The sequence below is a fragment of the Pongo pygmaeus genome, chromosome 15 (genome assembly GCF_028885625.2).
Source record: "Pongo pygmaeus isolate AG05252 chromosome 15, NHGRI_mPonPyg2-v2.0_pri, whole genome shotgun sequence".
Taxonomy (NCBI): Eukaryota; Metazoa; Chordata; class Mammalia; order Primates; family Hominidae; genus Pongo; species Pongo pygmaeus.
The window spans coordinates 90,731,616-90,755,851 of record NC_072388.2 but is presented as its reverse complement, the minus strand read 5'-3'; the positions used below and the strand labels follow the sequence as shown (position 1 = coordinate 90,755,851).

Here is a 24,236-nt window from a genome sequence, read left to right as displayed (position 1 = left end):
ATCCTGCAGTGATTTTTAATTTTGTATTGCATTGAATCTATAGATCAGTTTAGGGAGAGTCAATAATATCTTTTCTTTTTTTTTTTTTTTTTTGAGATGGAGTCTCACTCTTATTGCCCAGGCTGGAGGGCAGTGGCATGATCTCGGCTCACCGCAACTTCCGCCTCCCGAGTTCAAGTGATTCTTCTGCCTCAGGCTCCCTAATAGCTGGAATTACAGGCACCTGGCTAAATTTTTTGTATTTTTAGTAGAGACAGGGTTTCGCCATGTTGGCCAGGCTGGTCTCGAAGTCCTAACCTCAGGTGATCCACCCACCTCAGCCTCCCAAAGTGCTGGGATTAGAGGCGTGAGCCACCATGCCTTGCTTGGGAGAGTCAATATCTTAATAATAATGAGTCTTCCAAACCATGAAGACACTATATCTCTCCATTTGTTTACATCTTTTTAAAAAATTATTTCATCCAGGTTTTGTGGCTTTCAGCTTAGAGAACTTGCACATAAAAAAAAAAGTATACCAAAATTATACTTTCAGGGATCATCTCTATAGTTTGTTACTAGAGAAGCTTCTGTGAATGTGTAGAGCACTGGAAACCACAAGGCAAAGGCTCAGCATTCTCTCCTAAGCGTGAAGCTAGCTCCTGGTGTTGATTGGCTGCAACTGCCATTTGCCATTGATGATCATTCTTCTCTTCCTGTGGTAGAGGAAGAGGGAGAGAATGCAGTTTGAGTGGTTTCTATTTTTTTGGTTTTTTTTTTTTAAGTTATACCTAAGTAGTTCATGGTTTTGGGCCAGGCACGGTGGCTCAGGCCTGTAATCCCAGCACTTTGGGAGGCTGAGGTGAGTGGATCACCTGAGGTCAGGAGTTCGAAACCAGCCTGGACAACATGGCGAAAGCCCGTCTCTACTAAAAATACAAAAATTAGCTAGGCGCAGTGAAGGGCACCTGTAATCCCAGCTACTCGAGAGGCTGAGGCAGGAGAATTGCTTGAACCCAGGAGGCAGAGGTTGCAGTGAGTCAAGATTGTACCACTGCACTCCAGACTAGGGGACAGAGCAAGACTCCATCTCAAAAAAAAAAAAAAAAAAAAAAAAAGTAGTTTATGGTTTGGAGTGTTATTGTAAGTGGTACTTTTTAATATTTTGATTTCTAGTTGTTCATTGTTCATATGTAGAAGAATGATTGAGTTCTGTTTATTGATCTTGTATCCTGCAATCTTGTTAAATTTACTTATTGGTTCTAATAGCTTTTAATATATTCTTTGGGATTTTCTACATGGATAATCACCATTTAGGAATGGAGATAATTTTATTTCTTCTCTTCCAGTATGTATTCATTTTCTTTCTTTCTTTTTTTCTTTTTTTCTTTTTTTTTGTCTTATTGTACTGGTAGGACCTCTAGTATGATTCCAGTATGAAAGGAATAGTAAGAGGACATCCTTGCCTTGTTTCCAGTTTTAGGGAAAAAATATTTGTGTTTTACATAGGTGCCCTTCATCAGGTTGAAGAAATTTCCTTCGTTACAAGTTTGCCAAGTTTTTATTATTGGTGTCAAATCTTGTTAAATGATTTTTTGCATCTATTGAGATGATTATAAGGATTTTCTTATAATTGTCTGTTGATATGATAAATTACATTGATTCATTTTTGAATTTTGAACCAGTCTTGGAATCCTAGGACAAACAACACTTGGTCATGATGTATTATCTTATTTATATATTCCTGAACTCATTTGGCTAGTAGGTTTCCTAGGTTATCAGTCTGGAGATTTATTTTCTTTTCTTGGAATGTCTTTATCTCATTCTGGTATCTGAGTAAGGTTGTCATTATGAAATGAGTTGGGATGAGTTCCCTGCTTTTCTATATTGTAGATGAGTTTTTATAGAATCGGTATCACCTTTTCATTAAATGTTTGGTGGGATTAACCAGTGAAGATATCTGGGCTTGGAGTTTTCTTTGTGAAAGGATTTTAAATACACATTCATTATCTCTTAATAGATTTAGGAATATTCAAGTTTTCTGTTTCTCTTTAAGTGAGCTTTGACAGTTTGTGTCTTTCAAAGAAAGCGTCCATTTCATCTAAGTTGTTGAATCTATGGACATGAAGTTGTTTGTGATATTCCCTTCTTATCCTTAGAATATCTATGGTGTCTGTAGTGGTGTTCCCTATTTTATCTCTAACATGAGTTATTTGTATTTTTTAAATTATTAGTCTTGCAGAGGTTCATCAGTTTTTATGTTTCAGAGAGACATCTTTTGATTTCATTAACTGTGTATATTGTTTTTCTGTTCCTAATTTCATCAGTTGTCACTCTTTATCTTATACTTCTACTTGCACTGGGTTTAATTTGCTTCTTTTTTTTTTTTTTTTTTTTCTAGTTTGTTAAGTTGGGAATCTTTAGATCAGGGGTCAGCAAACTACTGACCCCTGATCCTGCCTACTGCCTATTTTTGTAAATAAAATTTTATTGGAACACAATCATGCTCATTTATTTGTCTTCTATGGCTGCTTTTATGCTACAGTGGTATAGTTGAAGTGGTGTAACAGATATCATATAACATACAAAGCCCCAAATATTTACTATCTGACCCTTTACAAACTCTTTACTATCTTCCAAAGCCTGCTTCATATACAGCAGATCCTCGAATAACCTCATTTCATTCAACATCATTTCATTATAATATTGATAAGGAAAAAATGTCAATTCCTGGCCAGGGCCACTGTCTGTGTGGAGTGCTCGTGTTCTCCCCATGTCTGCATAGGTTTTCTCTGAGTACTCTAGTTTCCTAGCACAGCCAAAGATGTGCATGTTGGGTTAATTGGTGTGTCTAAATTGTCCCCGTATGACTGAGCTTGGGTGTGTGTGTAAGTGCACCTTGTGAAGAAATGGCATTAAATCTTGGGTTGGTTCCCGCCTTGTTCCTGGGCTGCTGGAGTAGGCTCCCCTGATTCTGAACTGAAATAAGTAGGCTAGAAAATGAGTGAATGAATACTTACAAATTATTATAAAGTATTTATAAAGTATACGGTAATCTTACAAACAAATGCATGACAGTAAACGATGCAATACAAAAGCCCTCAGTTAGCCTGCCATGTTTGTTGTTTTTTAACTGCATGTGGTAGAGGATGCTCCTTACAGTTTTTGCTTTACAAATATTTATTCCTTGATTTAATCCACCACCGCTATGACCACCATTACTTACTCATTCACCAAAAATTGGGTAAATAATTATCTTACCTGTTTTTATTAATCTTTTTAAAATCTATGCATAGCTCACATTTATTTTAATATTTAATATTAGAAGAATTTAGGGTCTTTATTTAGAAGTTTGGTGATGTTTTTGTGACCAGATATATGCCATGGAAACTTAACTCTTGTTTATATCAATTTGCCTATGGTGAAATTAGTTTGTATTATACATTGTTTTGCCTAAAGTCCTAGTTTCCAAGAACATATTGATGATGTTAAGTGAGAACTTACTGTAATTGATTTGAGATTTCTTTTTTCTAATGCAAGTATTTTACTGCTATATATTTCTCTCTAAGCATTGCTTTATCTGCATCCAATAAATTTTGATGTTGTGTTTTCCTTTTCTTTCAATTAAAAATATTTTCTAATTCCCCACAGCACTTTCTCTTTGATACATGGTTTTTTAGAAGTGTGTTGTAAAATGTTCAAATATTGGGGAATTTTTCAGATATCTTTCTGTTATTGATTTTTCTAGCTTATTCCATTATGTTTAGAGGGCGTATTTCCTGTGATAGCAATTTAATTTATTAAAATGTGTTTTATGGCTTATTTAGTAAATGCCCCATGTACTCTTGACATAACTTTTGATTTACGTATTTTGAAGCTGTGTTGTTAAGCATGTCTACACTTAGGTTTATCATGCCTTTGTCATATGTATTGTCCCTCTTTATTTCTGATATTGCATTGATCTGAACTCTCCTTTGTCAGATATTGATATGGCTGCTACAGCTTTCTTTTGATTAGTGTCATATTTTTTCATCCTTTCACCTTTTATTCAAAACAACTTTTGGAACACTTTCATCAACAGAATGGAAGTACACAAATGAATCTTAAAACCAGCCAGTTGCAGTGGCTCATGCCTGTAAGCCCAATACTTTGGGAGGCCAAGGCGGGCAGATCACTTGAAGTCAGGAGTTCAAGACCAGCCTGGCCAATATGGTGAAAACCTGTCTCTACTACAAAAATTAGCTGAGTGTGGTGGCACATGCCTGTAATCCCAGCTACTTGGGAGGCTGAGGCAGGAGGATCACTTGAACCCAGGAAGTGGGGTTTGCAGTGAGCTGAGATGGCACCACTGCACTCCAGCCTGGGAGACAGAGACTCTGTCTCAAAAAATAAATAAATAAAATAAAGCCAGTGCATCAGTGAGTAAGATCTAACACAAAAGTACCCATACCTCATGATGAAAATATAATCAGGTGGAGGAAGACAAAAGTCTAAGAGAGTAGAGGAGATATGCATATGAGGAAGGAAGGACCCTGGGACTGAATTATCAGATGGACTCAGCTGATGTCTTTAAGTTTCACATACCCTGAGCCCCTAATCAGTGGTTGGAGACAAGCATTATATTTGGTCACAGTGGGTATATGCTACGTCCAGAATGGGAAGAAAGTTCAGAATCCTGTAGAGACTGTAGACACTCAACTCTACAATAATGAGGTAGAGGTTATGAGGATGCTAGAGCTCTAGAAAAGCTCTTTCTTTGTGTCACTAACCACACCACAGCAAGATATGGTAAAAAAAATTATTCAAGTTACTAGTTTAATGGAAGAGCCAGAGTGGCTACAGGAAAGGCTCCATGAAAATATCCAGCTGGCATGGAGGAAATAAACATTCAGCCACTGGAGTAGTTATGGTGCCATGCTCAAGAGTTGGTAGAAGAAAGGCGTTCTCTCTGATTGACTTACAAAAGACAATCTTTCTTCACATAGAGGACTAGAAAGTTCTATCAGTACTGACCTTTTCCTGATTAGTCTTATATTTTGAAGCATCTCTGGGTTTACTGCTAGTATCACATCAATCATCAGGTGTAGTTTTGTAATAGTGCCAAGTAGAGGTCTTAAAAACTGGAAGTCTCTCAAATGATTCACTTAAAACAGCCTTTAAATAAGTGACAGCACCAATACCCATTTATTCCATCACATAGTATTAGATCTCCTTAAAAAATATGGCATGCAGATGAAAAAAAATGGTGAATTTTCGTATGTTTATTGCGGCATTATTCACAATAGCAAAGACTTGGAACCAACCCAAATGTCCAACAATGATAGACTGGATTAAGAAAATGTGGCACATATACACCATGGAATACTATGCAGCCATAAAAAATGATGAGTTCACGTCCTTTGTAGGGACATGGATGAAATTGGAAATCATCATTCTCAGTAAACTATCGCAAGAACAAAAAACCAAACACCGCATATTCTCACTCATAGGTGGGAATTGAACAATGAGAACACATGGACACAGGAAGGGGAACATCACACTCTGGGGACTGTTGTGGGGTGGGGGGAGGGGGGAGGGATAGCATTGGGAGATATACCTAATGCTAGATGACGAGTTGGTGGGTGCAGCACACCAGCATGGCACATGTATACATATGTAACTTACCTGCACATTGTGCACATGTACCATAAAACCTAAAGTATAATAATAATAATAATAATAAAAGAAAAAAAAAAAGAAATTACTTAGAAATAATCAAAAAAAAAAAGAAAAAAAATGGTGAATTTTAACTGAATCCAGCCAAAGGGACAACTCTTATAGGCTACAGCTATGTCTATTAGAATTTGAATACATATAGTTTAAAAAAGATACATTTTCAAAGTGAGACACCACTACCTCGGTCACTTAATGAAGAAATCTTTTTTTTTTTTTTAACCCAAATAACAAGGGTTTTAACAGCCAAGTATCTCTATTTTCTCTCTTCATGGAGTGCTACTGTTGTTCTCATTGAGTTCTTGAATTGCATGTATAACAGATGTATCGGCACATAAACTACTTGAATAGGTTTGTCTGGAGCTTTGGCATTGAACTCTTCAAATTCCACCTCTGGAGCTACCAGCTAATACTATTCACACAGCCTCTTGGCTGTTTCATATACACTGTTCACTATATCAGCCACATTACAGGTGAGATCAATATTTCTTCTGTGTTTAGAATGAGCAGGGATAGTGTCACCATCAAACAGAAGTGCGTGCTAGTTAATAAGCATGTGGGAAGAAATGGAGTTGGGATAAAACCATTCTGGAAGATACTGGCTGTACTGCTAATAAAAGACTCAAACACATAATTTTTCTTATGTTCAATCACTCCATGTACCGCTATAGAAACCACATTTTTCTGGCTTTCATCAGTACTTACTGAAAGTTATCTAAGACCTGTAGATATTCAGGGCTCTTATTTTTATATTCTTTTTTTTTCTTTTTGAGACAGAGTCTCGCTCTGTTGCCCAGGCTGGAGTGCAGTGGCTCACTCGGCTCACTGCCAGCTCCACCTCCCGGGTTCATGCCATTCTCCTGCCTCAGCCTCCCAAGTAGCAGGCACTACAGATGCCTGACACCACACCTGGCTAATTTTTTTTTTTTTTTTGTATTTTTAGTAGAGACGGGGCTTCACCATGATAGCCAGGATGGTCTCGATCTCCTGACCTCATGATCCACCCGCCTCAGCCTCCCAAAGTGCTGGGATAACAGGCATGAGCCACTGTGCCTGGCCCTTATTTTTATATTCTAAAACTTCAAGAAAGTTCTGCATATACCAACTTTGAACCAATCCCACTGAAGGCCTGTTAAACCACTTACCCAGCAGAAAATTGGCTTCATTCACTGTGTTAGCCAGTAGCACAGAAATCTCCTTTTGTGAAATCATATATGATGTTCTCTGTAGCCATTATCTCTCCCAAAGTCCAGGAACTTCTTGATGGAGAGTGGTGACAGCAAGAGGCACAGATAGCAATTGATGTACTTGGGCACTGGCTGCTTTAGTAGCCACCAGTGTAGCCATAGCCTTGCCATGACAGCGCACAGACCTGCCTAGATGCCTGGGTGGACATGAGGGCCTATGCAGCCAGACCATTTGGACCAGGTGTGTTCTTCATGGGTGAACCCCTGTTTCAGTTTCAACCTCAGCCTTGGCCTGTGGGTACAGCCACTTCAGCAGCTCCCAGGCTAAAGCTACTGCTGTTGGCTTCCCCAGGCCCTACCCATTCTTTTACTTTTAACTTATTTATGCTTTTACATTTAAAATAAGTTTGTTATAAATAACATATAGTTTAATCTTGATTTTTACACCTAATCCGTCAAATCTAGTCTTTTAGATGATATTTTAGACCACTTACATTTAATGTAATTGTTGATATGGCTAGTTATATTAAAATCTACCACCTTGCAGGTTGTTTCTATTTGTTCAATCTTCTCTGTTTTGCTTTTCTCCTCTTTTTCTGTCTTCATTCATATTAATTCTTTTCTATGATTCCATTTTATCTCCACTATTGGCTTATTAGTTATACCTTAAAAGCTTTTTTTGTTGTTCACCTTAGGGTTTATATGATACATTTTTTTTATTTTTTATTTTTTTATTTTTTTTTCTTTTTATTATTATTATTATTATTATTATTATACTTTAGGCTCTATGGTACATGTGCACAACGTGCAGGTAAGTTACATATGTATACATGTGCCATGCTGGTGCGCTGCACCTACCAACTCGTCATCTAGCATTAGGTATATCTCCCAATGCTATCCCTCCCCCCTCCCCCCACCCCACAACAGTCCCCGAAGTGTGATGTTCCCCTTCCTGTGTCCATGTGTTCTCATTGTTCAATTCCCACCTATGAGTGAGAATATGCGGTGTTTGGTTTTTTGTTCTTGCGATAGTTTACTGAGAATGATGATTTCCAATTTCATCCATGTCCCTACAAAGGACGTGAACTCATCATTTTTTATGGCTGCATAGTATTCCATGGTGTATATGTGCCACATTTTCTTAATCCAGTCTATCATTGTTGGACATTTGGGTTGGTTCCAAGTCTTTGCTATTGTGAATAATACCGCAATAAACATACGTGTGCATGTGTCTTTATAGCAGCATGATTTATAGTCCTTTGGGTATATACCCAGTAATGGGATGGCTGGGTCAAATGGAATTTCTAGATCTAGATCCCTGAGGAATCGCCACACTGACTTCCACAAGGGTTGAACTAGTTTACAGTCCCACCAACAGTGTAAAAGTGTTCCTATTTCTCCACATCCTCTCCAGCACCTGTTGTTTCCTGACTTTTTAATGATTGCCATTCTAACTGGTGTGAGATGGTATCTCATTGTGGTTTTGATTTGCATTTCTCTGATGGCCAGTGATGGTGAGCATTTTTTCATGTGTTTTTTGGCTGCATAAATGTCTTCTTTTGAGAAGTGTCTGTTCATGTCCTTCGCCCACTTTTTGATGGGGTTGTTTTTTTCTTGTAAATTTGTTGGAGTTCATTGTAGATTCTGGATATTAGCCCTTTGTCAGATGAGTAGGTTGCGAAAATTTTCTCCCATTTTGTAGGTTGCCTGTTCACTCTGATGGTAGTTTCCTTTGCTGTGCAGAAGCTATTTAGTTTAATTAGATCCCATTTGTCAATGTTGGCTTTTGTTGCCATTGCTTTTGGTGTTTTAGACATGAAGTCCTTGCCCATGCCTATGTCCTGAATGGTATTGCCTAGGTTTTCTTCTAGGGTTTTTATGGTTTTAGGTCTAACATTTAAGTCTTTAATCCATCTTGAATTGATTTTTGTATAAGGTGTAAGGAAGGGATCCAGTTTCAGCTTTCTACATATGGCTAGCCAGTTTTCCCAGCACCATTTATTAAATAGGGAATCCTTTCCCCATTTCTTGTTTTTGTCAGGTTTGTCAAAGATCAGATAGTTGTAGATATGTGGCATTATTTCTGACGGCTCTGTTCTGTTCCATTGATCTATATCTCTGTTTTGGTACCAGTACCATGCTGTTTTGGTTACTGTAGCCTTGTAGTATAGTTTGAAGTCAGGTAGCGTGATGCCTCCAGCTTTGTTCTTTTGGCTTAGGATTGACTTGGCGATGCGGGCTCTTTTTTGGTTCCATATAAACCTTAAAGTAGTTTTTTCCAATTCTGTGAAGAAAGTCATTGGTAACTTGATGGGGATGGCATTGAATCTGTAAATTACCTTGGGAAGGATGGCCATTTTCATGATATTGATTCTTCCTACCCATGAGCATGGAATGTTCTTCCATTTGTTTGTATCCTCTTTTATTTCCTTGAGCAGTGGTTTGTAGTTCTCCTTGAAGAGGTCCTTCACATCCCTTGTAAGTTGGATTCCTAGGTATTTTATTCTCTTTGAAGCAATTGTGAATGGGAGTTCACTCATGATTTGGCTCTCTGTCTGTTATTGGTGTATAGGAATGCTTGTGATTTTTGTACATTGATTTTGTATCCTGAGACTTTGCTGAAGTTGCTTATCAGCTTAAGGAGATTTTGGGCTGAGACAATGGGGTTTTCTAGATATACTATCATATCATCTGCAAACAGGGACAATTTGACTTCCTCTTTTCCTAATTGAATACCCTTGATTTCCTTCTCTTGCCTAATTGCCCTGGCCAGAACTTCCAACACTATGTTGAATAGAAGTGGTGAGAGAGGGCATCCCTGTCTTGTGCCAGTTTTCAAAGGGAATGCTTCCAGTTTTTGCCCATTCAGTATGATATTGGCTGTGGGTTTGTCATAAATAGCTCTTATTATTTTGAGATACGACCCATCAATACCTAATTTATTGAGAGTTTTTAGCATGAAGCGTTGTTGAATTTTGTCAAAGGCCTTTTCTGCATCTATTGAGATAATCATGTGGTTTTTGACTTTGGTTCTGTTTATATGCTGGATTACGTTTATTGATTTGCATATATTGAACCAGCCTTGCATCCCAGGGATGAAGCCCACTTGATCATGGTGGATAAGCTTTTTGATGTGCTGCTGGATTCTGTTTGCCAGTATTTTATTGAGGATTTTTGCATCAATGTTCATCAAGGATATTGGTCTAAAATTCTCTTTTTTTGTTGTGTCTCTGCCAGGCTTTGGTATCAGGATGATGCTGGCCTCATAAAATGAGTTAGGGAGGATTCCCTCTTTTTCTATTGATTGGAATAGTTTCAGAAGGAATGGTACCAGCTCCTCCTTGTACCTCTGGTAGAATTCGGCTGTGAACCCATCTGGTCCTGGACTTTTTTTGGTTGGTAAGCTATTGATTATTGCCACAATTTCAGCTCCTGTTATTGGTCTATTCAGAGATTCAACTTCTTCCTGGTTTAGTCTTGGGAGGGTGTATGTGTTGAGGAATTTATCCATTTCTTCTAGATTTTCTAGTTTATTTGCGTAGAGGTGTTTGTAATATTCTCTGATGGTAGTTTGTATTTCTGTGGGATCGGTGGTGATATCCCCTTTATCATTTTTTATTGCATCTATTTGATTCTTCTCTCTTTTTTTCTTTATTAATCTTGCTAGCAGTCTATCAATTTTGTTGATCCTTTAAAAAAACCAGCTCCTTGATTCATTTATTTTTTGAAGGGTTTTTTGTGTCTCTATTTCCTTCAGTTCTGCTCTGATTTTAGTTATTTCTTGCCTTCTGCTAGCTTTTGAATGCGTTTGCTCTTGCTTTTCTAGTTCTTTTAATTGTGATGTTAGGGTGTCAATTTTGGATCTTTCCTGCTTTCTCTTGTGGGCATTTAGTGCTATAAATTTCCCTCTACACACTGCTTTGAATGCATCCCAGAGATTCTGGTATGTTGTGTCTTGGTTCTCGTTGGTTTCAAAGAACATCTTTATTTCTGCCTTCATTTCGTTATGTACCCAGTAGTCATTCAGGAGCAGGTTGTTCAGTTTCCACGTAGTTGAGCGGTTTTGAGTGAGATTCTTAATCCTGAGTTCTAGCTTGATTGCACTGTGATCTGAGAGATAGTTTGTTATAATTTCTGTTCTTTTACATTTATTGAGGAGAGCTTTACTTCCAAGTATATGGTCAATTTTGGAATAGGTGTGGTGTGGTGCTGAAAAAAATGTATATTCTGTTGATTTGGGGTGGAGAGTTCTGTAGATGTCTATTAGGTCTGCTTGGTGCAGAGCTGAGTTCAATTCCTGGGTATCCTTGTTGATTTTCTGTTTCGTTGATCTGTCTAATGTTGACAGTGGGGTGTTAAAGTCTCCCATTATTAATGTGTGGGAGTCTAAGTCTCTTTGTAGGTCACTCAGGACTTGCTTTATGAATCTGGGTGCTCCTGTATTGGGTGCATATATATTTAGGATAGTTAGCTCTTCTTGTTGAATTAATCCCTTTACCGTTATGTAATGGCCTTGTCTCTTTTGATCTTTGTTGGTTTAAAGTCTGTTTTATCAGAGACTAGGATTGCAACCCCTGCCTTTTTTTGTTTTCCATTTGCTTGGTAGATCTTCCTCCATCCTTTTATTTTGAGCCTATGTGTGTCTCTGCACGTGAGATGGGTTTCCTGAATACAGCACACTGATGGGTCTTGAGTCTTTATCCAATTTGCCAGTCTGTGTCTTTTAATTGGAGCATTTAGTCCATTTACATTTAAAGTTAATATTGTTATGTGTGAATCTGATCCTGTCATTATGATGTTAGCTGGTTATTTTGCTCGTTAGTTGATGCAGTCTCTTCCTAGTCTCGATGGTCTTTACATTTCGGTATGATTTTGCAGTGGCTGGTACCGGTTGTGCCTTTCCATGTTTAGTGCTTCCTTCAGGAGCTCTTTTAGGGCAGGCCTGGTGGTGACAAAATCTCTCAGCATTTGCTTGTCTGTAAAGTATTTTATTTCTCCTTCACTTATGAAGCTTAGTTTGGCAGGATATGAAATTCTGGGTTGAAAATTCTTTTCTTTAAGAATGTTGAATATTGGCCCCCACTCTCTTCTGGCTTGTAGGGTTTCTGCCGAGAGATCCGCTGTTAGTCTGATGGGCTTCCCTTTGATGGTAACCCGACCTTTCTCTCTGGCTGCCCTTAACATTTTTTCCTTCATTTCAACTTTGGTGAATCTGACAATTATGTGTCTTGGAGTTGCTCTTCTCGAGGAGTATCTTTGTGGCGTTCTCTGTATTTCCTGAATCTGAATGTTGGCCTGCCTTGCTAGATTGGGGAAGTTCTCCTGGATAATATCATGCAGAATGTTTTCCAACTTGTTTCCATTCTCCCCGTCACTTTCAGGTACACCAATCAGACGTAGATTTGGTCTTTTCACATAGTCCCACATTTCTTGGAGGCTTTGCTCGTTTCTTTTTATTCTTTTTTCTCTAAACTTCCCTTCTCGCTTCATTTCATTCATTTCATCTTCCAGGGCTGATACCCTTTCTTCCATTTGATCGCATCGGCTCCTGAGGCTTCTGCATTCTTCACGTAGTTCTCGAGCCTTGGTTTTCAGCTCCATCAGCTCCTTTAAGCACTTCTCTGTATTGGTTATTCTAGTTATACATTCTTCTAAATTTTTTTCAAAGTTTTCAACTTCTTTGCCTTTGGTTTGAATATCCTCCCGTAGCTCGGAGTAATTTGATCGTCTGAAGCCTTCTTCTCTCAGCTCGTCAAAGTCATTCTCCGTCCAGCTTTGTTCCGTTGCTGGTGAGGAACTGCGTTCCTTTGGAGGAGGAGAGGTACTCTGCTTTTTAGAGTTTCCAGTTTTTCTGCTCTGTTTTTTCCCCATCTTTGTGGTTTTATCTACTTTTGGTCTTTGATGATGGTGATGTACAGATGGGTTTTTGGTGTGGATGTCCTTTCTGTTAGTTTTCCTTCTAACAGACAGGACCCTCAGCTGCAGGTCTGTTGGAGTACCTGGCCGGCCGTGTGAGGTGTCAGTCTGCCCCTGCTGGGGGGTGCCTCCCAGTTAGGCTGCTCGGGGGTCAGGGGTCAGGGACCCACTTGAGGAGGCAGTCAGCCCGTTCTCAGATCTCCAGTTGCATGCTGGGAGAACCACTGCTCTCCTCAAAGCTGTCAGACAGGGACATTTAAGTCTGCAGAGGTTACTGCTGTCTTTTTGTTTGTCTGTGCCCAGCCCCCAGAGGTGGAGCCTACAGAGGCAGGCATGCCTCCTTGAGCTGTGGTGGGCTCCACCCAGTTCAAGCTTCCAGGCTGCTTTGTTTACCTAAGCGAGCCTGGGCAATGGCGGGCGCCCCTCCCCCAGCCTCGCTGCTGACTTGCTGTTTGATCTCAGACTGCTGTGCTAGCAATCAGCGAGACTCCGTGGGCATAGGACCCTCTGAGCCAGGTGCGGGCTATACTCTCCTGGGGCACCGTTTCCTAAGCCCATCGGAAAAGCACAGTATTCGGGTGGGAGTGGCCCGATTTTCCAGGTGCCGTCTGTCACCCCTGGAAAGGGAACTCCCTGACCCCTTGCTTCGGCTGGTGCACGGTGCACTCACCCACTGACCTGCGCCCACTGTCTGGCACTCCCTAGTGAGATGAACACGGTACCTCAGATGGAAATGCAGAAATCACCCGTCTTCTGCGTCGCTCGCGCTGGGAGCTGTAGACCGGAGCTGTTCCTATTCAGCCATCTTGGCTCCTCCCCCCTCAATTCGATACATTTTAATTAATCATGGTCTGCTTCACAAGAAGAGTCATAATTTGCTTTTTATCAAGCCCCTACAGCTCTAGGAGAAAAATTATGACATAAATATTAGTATCTAGATTCATTGCTATGGTGGCAAGATCACTTCATAATTCTTTTTCCATTATTTTATGAGCAAAATGTTTATAGGGAAAACATATGAAATTTGACATATAAATGCCAACAAAATGGCTGGAAAAGGAAAGGCTATCATTGTTGGTAATGTTCACGTATCCTTAAATTTCACCAAACACAACATATGAAAAAATAGTTGATTATTTGCCTTTTGTTTTCAAACAGATATTGCAGCTGTAGAAGAATGGTTAGTAAGGATCACTTTACATCATGGACTAAATATTTATGCTACTGAAGGAACTCTATTGGATGATATTCGAGGTAAATGCCAACAGACAGAAGTAAAATGGAATTCATATATTCTTTCAACAAACTTTGACATCTGCTATATGCCAGATTCTGTGCTAGGGTCCTAGAGATAAAAAAAAAAAAAAAAAAAAAAAAAAAAAAAAAAAAAAGAGAGATAATCATGACCCTTGAGGCACTCACAATCTGATAGGATAAAGAATGAAATACATGTGGATAAATTATTAACAGAGATCTGCAAAGAGTGCTATAGAAATGTGGAAATACAGGCTGGGCGTGGTGGCTCATGCCTGTAATCTCAGCACTTTGGGAGGCCGAGGTGGGCAGATCACTTGAGGCCAGAAGTTTGAGACCAGCCTGGCCAACATGGTGAAACTCCATCTCTACTTAAAAAAAAAAAAAAATACAAAAGTTAACCAGGCGTGGTGATGCACATCTGTAGTCCCAGCTACTTGGGAGACTGAGGCAGAATCTCTTAAACCCAGGAGGCAGAGGTTGCAGTGAGCCAGGATTGTACCATTGTATTCCAGCCTGGGCAACAGAGTGAGACTGTGTCTCAAAAAAAAAAAAAAAAAAGGAAATACATATTTTACTGTGGCCACATTGAGGGTCATTATAAACAATGGCTTATAAAGTTGATTATATTTACTTATTCCAAAAACGTAAGTAGTTTTAGGTAGCTTCCAAATTTAAAAAAAAAAAAAAAAAAAAAAAAACAAGTATTACTAATTATTCAATAGTAACTGCAATACTGTCTTTGGGACTCTGATAGTTTGATAACCTATGCTACTTTTTAAGTACTGAAATATCAATATAAAATTGTTATATCAATTTTTAAAAGATCTGAAATGCTAACTTACATTTGTTTAGAATGTACTGAGGTATAATTGCAGCAGAAAGCTTCACAAATTGGTAGATCTTTCAAAGCTCCAGATGCGGAGATGAGATTGATCTGTTTGAGGAACTAAAAGGAGACTAGTGTTGCTGAAGCATAGTAAATGACAGAGTGGTGGATCATGAGTTTGGAGAAGCTGGCAGGAATCTTGGTTAAAAAGTGTGGACTTTATTGTAATTATAACTTAAAGCCATTGGGGTATTTTAAGCAGAGAACTAATAAATTCTGATTTATCTTTTATAATGAAAAGATCATTTTGGCTGCTATGTAGAGAATAACTCTTGAGGAAGGATAGCAAGAATGGAATAAAGGAAATTGGTAGCAGTTGTTGCAATAGTCCCCTTGAGAAGGTCTGGAGTAGATGGACAGTAGCATTAGCAGTGGAGGTGGTGAGCAGAGCCTTCAGAATACATTTTGAAAGTAGAGCTGCTATGGCTTCTTGGTGGACTAAGATGGGGGAAAACAGAATTAACAAGGATGATGCCTGGATTTCTTACTCAAGCATTCAAGTAGAGGATGTTATCATTCACCAAAATGCTGAAGACAGGAGGAGCAGACACTGGGAAATAGGAATCAAGAGTTAAAGCTACAGTTAGAAATTTTTATTCACTACTGAACTCAAAAGAGAGTGTAAAACCTTGTCTCTATTTCTTCATATCCAATCCACACCACAAACCACTCATTTGTTTCCATCTCCTCCACGCTACTCAAACTGTTGCTAATCACAGTCACCAGCGACCTTCATATTGGTCACTTTTCTGTCCCCTTTTTAGCTTCTTAGTAGCAGTCAAAACTTTTAATCACTTCCTTGTTCTTAAAATGCTTAAGATATACTACCTGACTTCAGGAACTTGTATATAAGTAGGGGGGCATTGTCAGCTCAGTGATGTCCAGTGGTAAGCTGAAATCTCCCTGACCTGGGTGTGAATGGTCTGCAAACACATACTACACCCTGCAACGTCAGCTGCTTTGCCCCACATTTCTTTGAATTCTGAAGTGACTTCCTGGTGAATTAGTGTAGTTAGAGATTGTGTCTCTTTCCCTTCTTGGCTGTCCCTGTGCTGCACTATTTCAACCCAGATGAAAAGTTAGCTTGTTTTCTTGCTTTGCACAAAGTGAAAAAAATATCACATAAAGTCTTTGGGTTTGTAGTAGATTTTATTGAAAGTTGGGGAGACAGAGGAGAATGTAAATAGCTAAATAACTGGTTATTAGTTATCTCTGCTTTTAAAAGTCCTTTGACTATTTTTGAAATTCAGACAGCAGTTGTCTTTCAAATTGCCCTGGCTTACTTTTTGTACTCTTTTTTTTTCTCATTTTTTTCCAAAAGAAAGAAAAACCCTCCCTTTTTTTAATGCATGAAAATTCGACTTTAGCTCCAATCCTTTGCATATCCAAAAGTAATATTTTAAGTTTTAAAATTTGTGACGCCTTGTCTGATGACATTCTTTCAAAAGGCTCATTGTCTACCCTGGTCTGGTGAGGAAGAGTGTACCCTGATTCTTCTAGTTACAGTGAGTGCAGAGTCCTATTGGAGCCCCTGGGAGGAGAGCCTCACTCATTCTAGGGCGTCATGGAAGTCTTCCCAAAGAGGGAGACATTCACATCGAGGACTGAAAAATAGGGTTGTGAGAAAAACAGATATTCAAAGCCCCACAAACTAGAGCCTGTAATGGGAGGCCAGTTCTGGCAAGAAGTAAAGCTGAGGAACCAAGAGGACGTCAGATTCTGGAAGGCCTGGTTTGCCACGTGAAAGACCTTATTCACCACTAGTGCTGCTATTCTGCCTGTGCTGCATTGGAGATGCTTCACCTCTGATTGCTTTTTCTTCTGCATCTCATTCCCAACTTCTATCTTGCAGAAATCCTTCTAAGTCTCTTGGCCTCTAATGATAACTGTCCCTGTTCACCACTGCTACTCTGGATTTATTCTCATTTTCATCTACCTACTGTTGTTTCAATGAGATTGGGAAGAGAACAAAAAGTAAATGAGTGGGCTCTTGAAGCAGAAGTTATAAATGTATTCTGTGATCCAGCAATTCCATTTATACAGATAGATCCTGTGGCAAATAGTATTTTTCAACTACCTTCCAGAAATCCCTCTAAGTCTCTTGGCCACTAATGATAACTGTCCCTGTTCGCCACTGCTACTCTGGATTTATTCTCATTTTTATGTATCTACTGCTGTTTCAGTGGGATTGGGAAGAGAACAAAAAGTAAATGAGTGGGCTCAGAAGTTATAAATGTGCGTATTCTGTGATCCAGCAATTCCGTTTCTAGGGATAGATCCTGTGGCAAATGGTATTTTTCAAATGTGGCCAAAGCAATCTCTCCCATTCCACATGTTCTTCTGCAATGTAACCTTGCCAGCCCCCCACCAAGGGGAATTAGACTTTACTCCTTATATCCTGGAAAATAGTCACTGACTGATTTTTGACCAAAGCAGAGTGAGGTAATGCACCTTTTTTGAACTATAGAATAGTTTCTTTACATAGTTCTTTTAAAACCTTTAAAGGAAAGTAGCATCCATTTTCAAGGGTGCTCCCACAATTTAAACACCCAAATTTGATTTCCGCAGAACCGATTCTTCAGTGGACTCTTGGGGATGTGATTCCAGAAAGCGAGATCAGTAAATTATATCCACATGTGGTAGATCTCAAAGTGACAAAATGCCCCTGTGCCAATGATGTGGCATTACTAGGCTTCATTGTGGATACAATACTTGATGGTAGGTTTACAGCTTCATTAAATGTTGATGTTGGCCTTTTGTATTTTGTAACAGTAATGTTTAACTGGCAGCAGAAATAAATGCATAGACATAGGGAAGGAAAATTGTTTCCTAAAAATACCTAAAAATTTATTCTTCAATACTGTATCTTGTCTACTTGCAAGTGTGATATACTAAGTATGTTTTCTTGCTGTGACTTTTTGCCATGTTAATTGTGACTTTAGTGTGTCTCCTAATTTCATTTATCCCATGCCCTCCATTAATATGTTACTTTCTCCCAGAGATTATCTGCTATTCCTGACATGTATAAATAGGTATTGTTGTTCCTGAAATACCACATTACTTAGTTTATGTTTGCATTTTTTTATTACTGCTGTAATATCTGAGAGCATCTATATAGGGAAAGAAACAACTGTTTCTCTCTATATTCATTTCATAACACTCTAATACTAAATGTATGGATTTTCCACACCCAGTGATTCTCCAGTTCTCTGTGGATGACCGACTAGGTGTCCTATGATTTAATTCAATTCTGGCACTAGCTATCTGGAGTTAGCACAGATCCCCCTCCCCAACCAACAACAGATTAAGGGCTCAGTCCCACAAGACTATCCCCCAATTCAAATGCCAGTCACAAGTCCCAGGTTGTAGTTCTAATCAACTAATTATAATTTGGGGAGGTCCCACAAACTATTCCTTGAGTTCAATAATTTGCTAGCACAACTCACAGAACCCAGGGGAACATTTATTTAGGTTTGCCAGTTTATTATAAAGGTCAAAACAAAGGATACAGTAAACAGTTGGGCAAGGTCTGGAAGATTCCCAAGAAAAGGAGCTTCTGTCCCTGTGGAGTTGTGACACGCCACACCCCTGGTATGTAGATGTGTTTTAGCATTCCAAAACCTGCACTGTAAGGATTTTTATGGAAGCTTTATCACATAGGCATGATCAATTATTTATTCAATCTCCACCCCCTCCCCACTTCCTGGGAGATGCGCTGTGGGGATGAAGGCTCTAAGCTTCTAATCATGGCTTGCTTTTTCTGGTGAGCACCCCACATCTTAAAGCTATCTGGGAGTCTGTCAAGAGTTGCTTCATTAGAACAAAAGACAATCCCATCACCCAGGAAATTCCAAGGAGTTTAGGGGTTCTGTATCAGGAACTGGGGCCAAAGACCAAATGTTATAACAAAGGATGTTCCTAGCCCTCTATCATGCAGGAAATTATGGAGGTTTTAGAAGTTCTCTATCAAGAGCCCGGGACGAAAACCAAATATGTATTTCTCATTATATCACAATATCACAATGTCATTACACATTTCAACTACTAATAGTATTATTTTAATTATTGTTCCTAGCTAATTGATGACCTCCTAGACCCCAAATTCAGTGAATATAAAGGAAAATAAATTTAAAACTTAAAAAATAAGAAACAAAATTTTATTACTCATAGATAATATGTATACCTACATAAAAATCCAAAAAGATCTATAGAAAAACTCAGAACAAATATGGGTATGCTAGAAGGTTGTGAGATAGAATAGCAATGTATAAAAATCACTCCACCAAGGACTAATTAAAGATTATAATTTTAAAAATCCTATTAAGGTAAGAAATCCCAAAAAGTACCCAGGAATAAAAAAAGGAGTTGCAAGACCTATTGTGTAGAAATTATAAAACTAATGAAGGTCATAAAAAAAGACCAAAATAAATAAGAGATTTCATGTTTATAAGCAGGAACTTCTGGTATTATAAAGATTTATTTTATAAATAAATTTATTATAAATAAAATGTATTACAAATTTATCAATTCAATATGATTCCAAGAAAAATTATAACAATGTTTTTGGTGTGTGTGTGTGTGTGTGTGTGTGTGTGTTTTCTTTTTTGTGTCAGGGAGGGTGTGGAAATTGGCAAGCCAAACACAAAATTCATATGGGAGAATGATACACCATGAATAACAAACATAATTTTAAAGAAAAAAAAAAACAAAAATTTGTCCTAGCATGACTTATTATAAAGCAATAGATTAAAACAGTATGCATCAGTATAGGGATAGACAAATAACCTTGCCCAAATCTCTTTGACTTCCTAATGGCTTATAGTCTGCTTCTGCTGAATTCTTTTAGTTTTACTAGGTTGGTGCAAAAGTAATCGCAGTTTTTGCAATTACTTTTAATGGCAAAAACCGTGATTATTTTTGCACCAATCTAATAATTGTGTCTTTTTCCACTCCCTGCTGTCACATGCTACACTATGTCAATCCAGATAGAAACTTGGCTCCTTTTCTTATGTTGTTCTGTGAATAGGAGGGCCTGGCTAGGACCTCCTCCTCCTTGTCTTTACCCAAACACCAATACCTACCTTACTTCCGTGAGCCATAGGAGAGGGGTCGTTCTCAACTCCTCATGCTTGATTCTGCCTCACAAATGAAAGTCATGGGAAAGAAGCACCAGTCTTAATTCCTTGGGATCACACTCATGAGGCCACCTCAACCCCTCAAGAAAACAAACAACTTCAGCAACAGGTTCTTTCGGTGAAACCACCTTTTCCCCAACTGGTCACCACTGTGCTGAAGCAATAAAGGAAGTTCTCACAGTATCAAGCTGTGACTGCCTAAATCAGCAATTTTTTTTTTTTTTTTTTGAGACAGGGTCTCTCTCTGTTGCCCAGGCTGGAATGCAGAGGCACAATCATGGCTCACTACAGCCTCAAACTCCTAGGCTCAAGCAATCCTCCCACCTCAGCCTCCCACGTAGCTGGGACTACAGGTACATGCCACCACACCCAACTAGCAGTTCCTTTGGGAGGCCTTGTTTGTCCTCCTGGCCTTCATACCACATGGAGTTAATGGTGGGAACAGCTATGCATCAGCCCCATGTACTCCAGTTTGGACTTATTACCCCCTTTCCTCCTCTAGGATATTCTTAAGACATAAACCATCAGGCCTCCCATCAGTTACCAGAACATAAGCCTCCCCAGATCATTTCTGGTTATCCTATCCCACATACTGTTCTGAATATCCTCTAATTTGATTGAAACTTTTATCCCTCTCTATCCACCCAAATCCTTTCATTAGAATTTGTGGCCTGTCATTAACAAACTCCCCCATATCACTCACTTTTTCTCTGAATGGTCCCTTAACTTTCTTTCCATAAAGAGTACCGGCTCATCCCCAGATGACATTCTTTCCCCTCAGCCCTCCCACATATCACATATTTCAAAACCCAGGGTGAGGGTTCTTGTCTTTGCTCCTTAGGATTACTGCTTAATCACTACTCCTGTCCTCTTGTCTGAAACGTGGAGCTTTTTTGAACTCAGACTTTACCTCCCTCTAACTCTTCTTGGTTGCCAGTATTTGGTGACCTCCTCACCGCTCACATTCATTCATTTACAAGTTTAATCTCTAGGTCCCTGCCTTCCTCTCCGCTTGACTTCTGTCACTATTTTTGGTGACTTCACCATCCATATGGATGATCCATGCAGTACCTAGCTTCAAGGCTTCCTGTCCTCCAATGATCTTTCCCCTATCTTACTCCTATGGTAATATTCTTCTTAAAATTTTTTATTTAATAATTTCAACTTTTATTTTAGATTTGAGGGGAGGTACATGTGCAGGTTTGTTATGTGGGTATATTGTGTGATGCTAAGGTTTGGAATATGAATGAGCCCACCACCCAGGTAGTGAGCATAGCACCCAATAGTTAGTTTTTCAACCATTGCTCCCTTCCCTCCCCCAGCTAGTAGTCCCCAATGTCTATTGTTGCCATCTTCAGGTCTGTGAGTAGCTCCCGCCTACAAGTGAGAACATGTGGTATTTGGTTTTCTGTTGCCTGTGTTAATTCACTTAGGATAATGGCCTCCAGCTGCATCTATATTGCTGGAAAGGAGATGATTTCATTCTTTTTATGGCTGCATTGTATTCCATGGTGTGCCACATTGTCTTTATCCAGTCCACCATTGATGGGTATTTAGGTCGATTCCATGTCTTTACAACCTATGAACAAAAAAAAAAACCCTGGACCAGATGAATTCACAGCCAAATTCTACTAGACATGCAAAGAAGAGCTGGTACCAATCCTACTGAAACTATTCCCAAAAAATTGAGGAGCAGGATCTCCTCCCTAACTCATTCTATGAAGCCAGCATCACCCTGATACCAAAACCTGGCAAAGACACAACAAAAAAAGAAAACTAGAAGCCAATATTTTGATGAACATAGACAGAAAAATTCTTGGCAAAATATTAGCAAAAAGAATCCAGCAGCATATTACTATGCAGTCATAAAAAAAGAATGAGTTCATGTCTTTTGCAGGGACATGGATGAAGCTGGAAACCATCATTCTCAGCAAACTAACACAGGAACAGAAAACCAAACACCGCATGTTCTCACTCATAAGTGGGAGTTGAACAATGAGAACCTATGGGCATAGGGAGGGGAACATCACACACCAGGGCCTGTTGAGGGGTGGGGGACAAGAGGAGGGATAGCATTAGGAGAAATATCTAATGTAAATGATGGGTTGATGGGTGTAGCAAACCACCATGGCACATGTACACCTATGCAACAAACCTGCATGTTCTGCACATGTATACCAGAACTTAAAGTATAATAAAACAAATAAATAAATATTATTAAAATAAATAAATAAAATTAAAAAATAAAAATAAAAAATAAAAAGTTAATTCAAGGCTGGGCATGGTGACTCACGCCTGTAATCCCAGGACTTTGGGAGGCTGAGGTGGGCAAATCACCTGAGGTCAGGAGTTCAAGACCAGCCTGGCCAACATGGTGAAATCCTGTCTCTACTAAGATACAAAAATTAGTAGGGCATGGTAGTGAGTGCCTGTAATCCCAGCTACTCGGGAGGCTGAGGCAGGAGAATCTCTTGAACCCGGGAGGCAGAGGTTGCAGTGAGCCGAGACCACGCCATTGCATTCCAGCCTGGGTGACAAGAGCAAAACTCCATCTAAAAAAAAAAAAAAAAGTTAATTCATCACGATCAAGTAGGCTTCATTCCTGGGATGCAAAATTGGTTCAACATATGCAAATCAAGAAATGTTATTCTTTTTGCTTAGGAATACTTTAGCTATTTGGGCTCTTTTTTGGTTTCATATGAATTTTAGGATTTTTTTTCTAATTCTGTGAAAAATGATGTCGTTATTTTGATGGGAATTGCATTAAATCTATAGATTGTTTTGGGCAGTATAGATGTGGGGGAAAGGTAATGCTTATACACTGCTGGTCGGAATGTAAATTAGTACAACCTCTATGAAAAACAGTGTGGAGATTCCTTAAAGAACTACAAGTAGATCTACCATTTGATCCAGCAATCCCACTTCTGGGTATCTACCCAAAGGAAAAGAAGTCATTATATGAAAAAGACACTTGCACACATATGTTTATAGCAGCACAATTCACAATTGCAAAGATGTGGAACAAACCTAAGTGCCCATCAACTAATGAACAGATAAAGTGTGGCATACATACATCATGGAATACTACTAAGCCATAAAAAGGAATGAAACAATGTCTTTTGCAGCAACTTAGATGGAGCTGGAGGCCATTATTCTAAGTGAAGTAACACAGGAGTGGAAAACCAAAAACCATATGTTCTCACTTATAAGTGGGAGTTAAGCTATGAGCAAGCAAATGCATACAGAGTGATGTAATGGACTTTGGAGACTCAGAAGGGAGAGGTTGGGAGAGAACTAGGGGTAAAAAACCACACATTAGGTACAATGTACACTACTTGGGTGATGGCTGCACTAAAATCTCAGAATTCACAGCTACATAATTCATCCATGTAACAAAAAACTACTTGTACCCCAAAAGCTATTGACATTTTTTAAATAACATAAAAATGTGATTTACCATATAAATAGAACTAAAAACGAAAGCTATATAATGATCTCAATAGATGTGGAAAAAACCCTTGATAAAACCTAACATCCCTTCATGTTAAAAACTCTCAACCAACAAGACATTGAAGGAACATACCTCAAAATAATAGGAGACATCTATGACAAACACACAGATAACATTATACGGAACGGGCCAAAGCTGGAAGCATTCACCTTGAGAACCAGAACAAGACAAGGATGCTCACTCTCACCTCTTCTATTCAACACAGTACTGGAAGTCCTAGCCAGAGCAATCAGGCAACAGGAAGAAATAAAATGCATCCAAATAGGAGAAGAAGGCATCCAATAGAAGAAGTCAAACTCTCTGTCTTCGCTGACAATATGATTTTATACCTAGAAACTCCTAAAGACTCTACCAAAAAGCTTCCAGAACTGGTAAACAATTTCAATAAAGTTTCAAGATACAAAAATCAATGTAGAAAAATCAGTAGCATTCCTATACACCAAAATCATTCAAGCTGAGAGCCAAATCAAGAGCACAATCCCATTTACAATAACCCCCACCACACACACACACACACACACACACACACCCCTAGGAATACATCTAACCAAGGAGGTGAAAGATCTCTACAAGGAGGAGTACAAAACACTGCTAAAATAAATCATAGATGATACAAACAAATGGAAAAACACTCCATGCTCATGGATTGGAAGAAT

At 38.9% G+C, this 24,236-nt stretch overlaps 1 protein-coding gene and 1 non-coding gene across 3 annotated transcripts in view; both read left to right on the top strand.

Annotated features, from left to right (window-relative positions):
- CATSPERB (cation channel sperm associated auxiliary subunit beta) overlaps positions 1 to 24,236 on the top strand; it is a 158,632-nt gene that overhangs the window by 16,337 nt on the left and 118,059 nt on the right. For both annotated transcript variants that reach the window (XM_054448695.2, XM_054448693.2), the window contains exons 6-7: positions 13,950 to 14,045; positions 17,503 to 17,652. In XM_054448695.2, the coding sequence (XP_054304670.1) occupies positions 13,950 to 14,045; positions 17,503 to 17,652 (246 nt within the window). The remainder of the gene's footprint in view (positions 1 to 13,949; positions 14,046 to 17,502; positions 17,653 to 24,236) is intronic.
- On the top strand, positions 517 to 732 carry LOC129013483 (small nucleolar RNA U3). The gene has a single exon (XR_008493951.1). It is a non-coding gene; the product is annotated as a small nucleolar RNA U3 (small nucleolar RNA).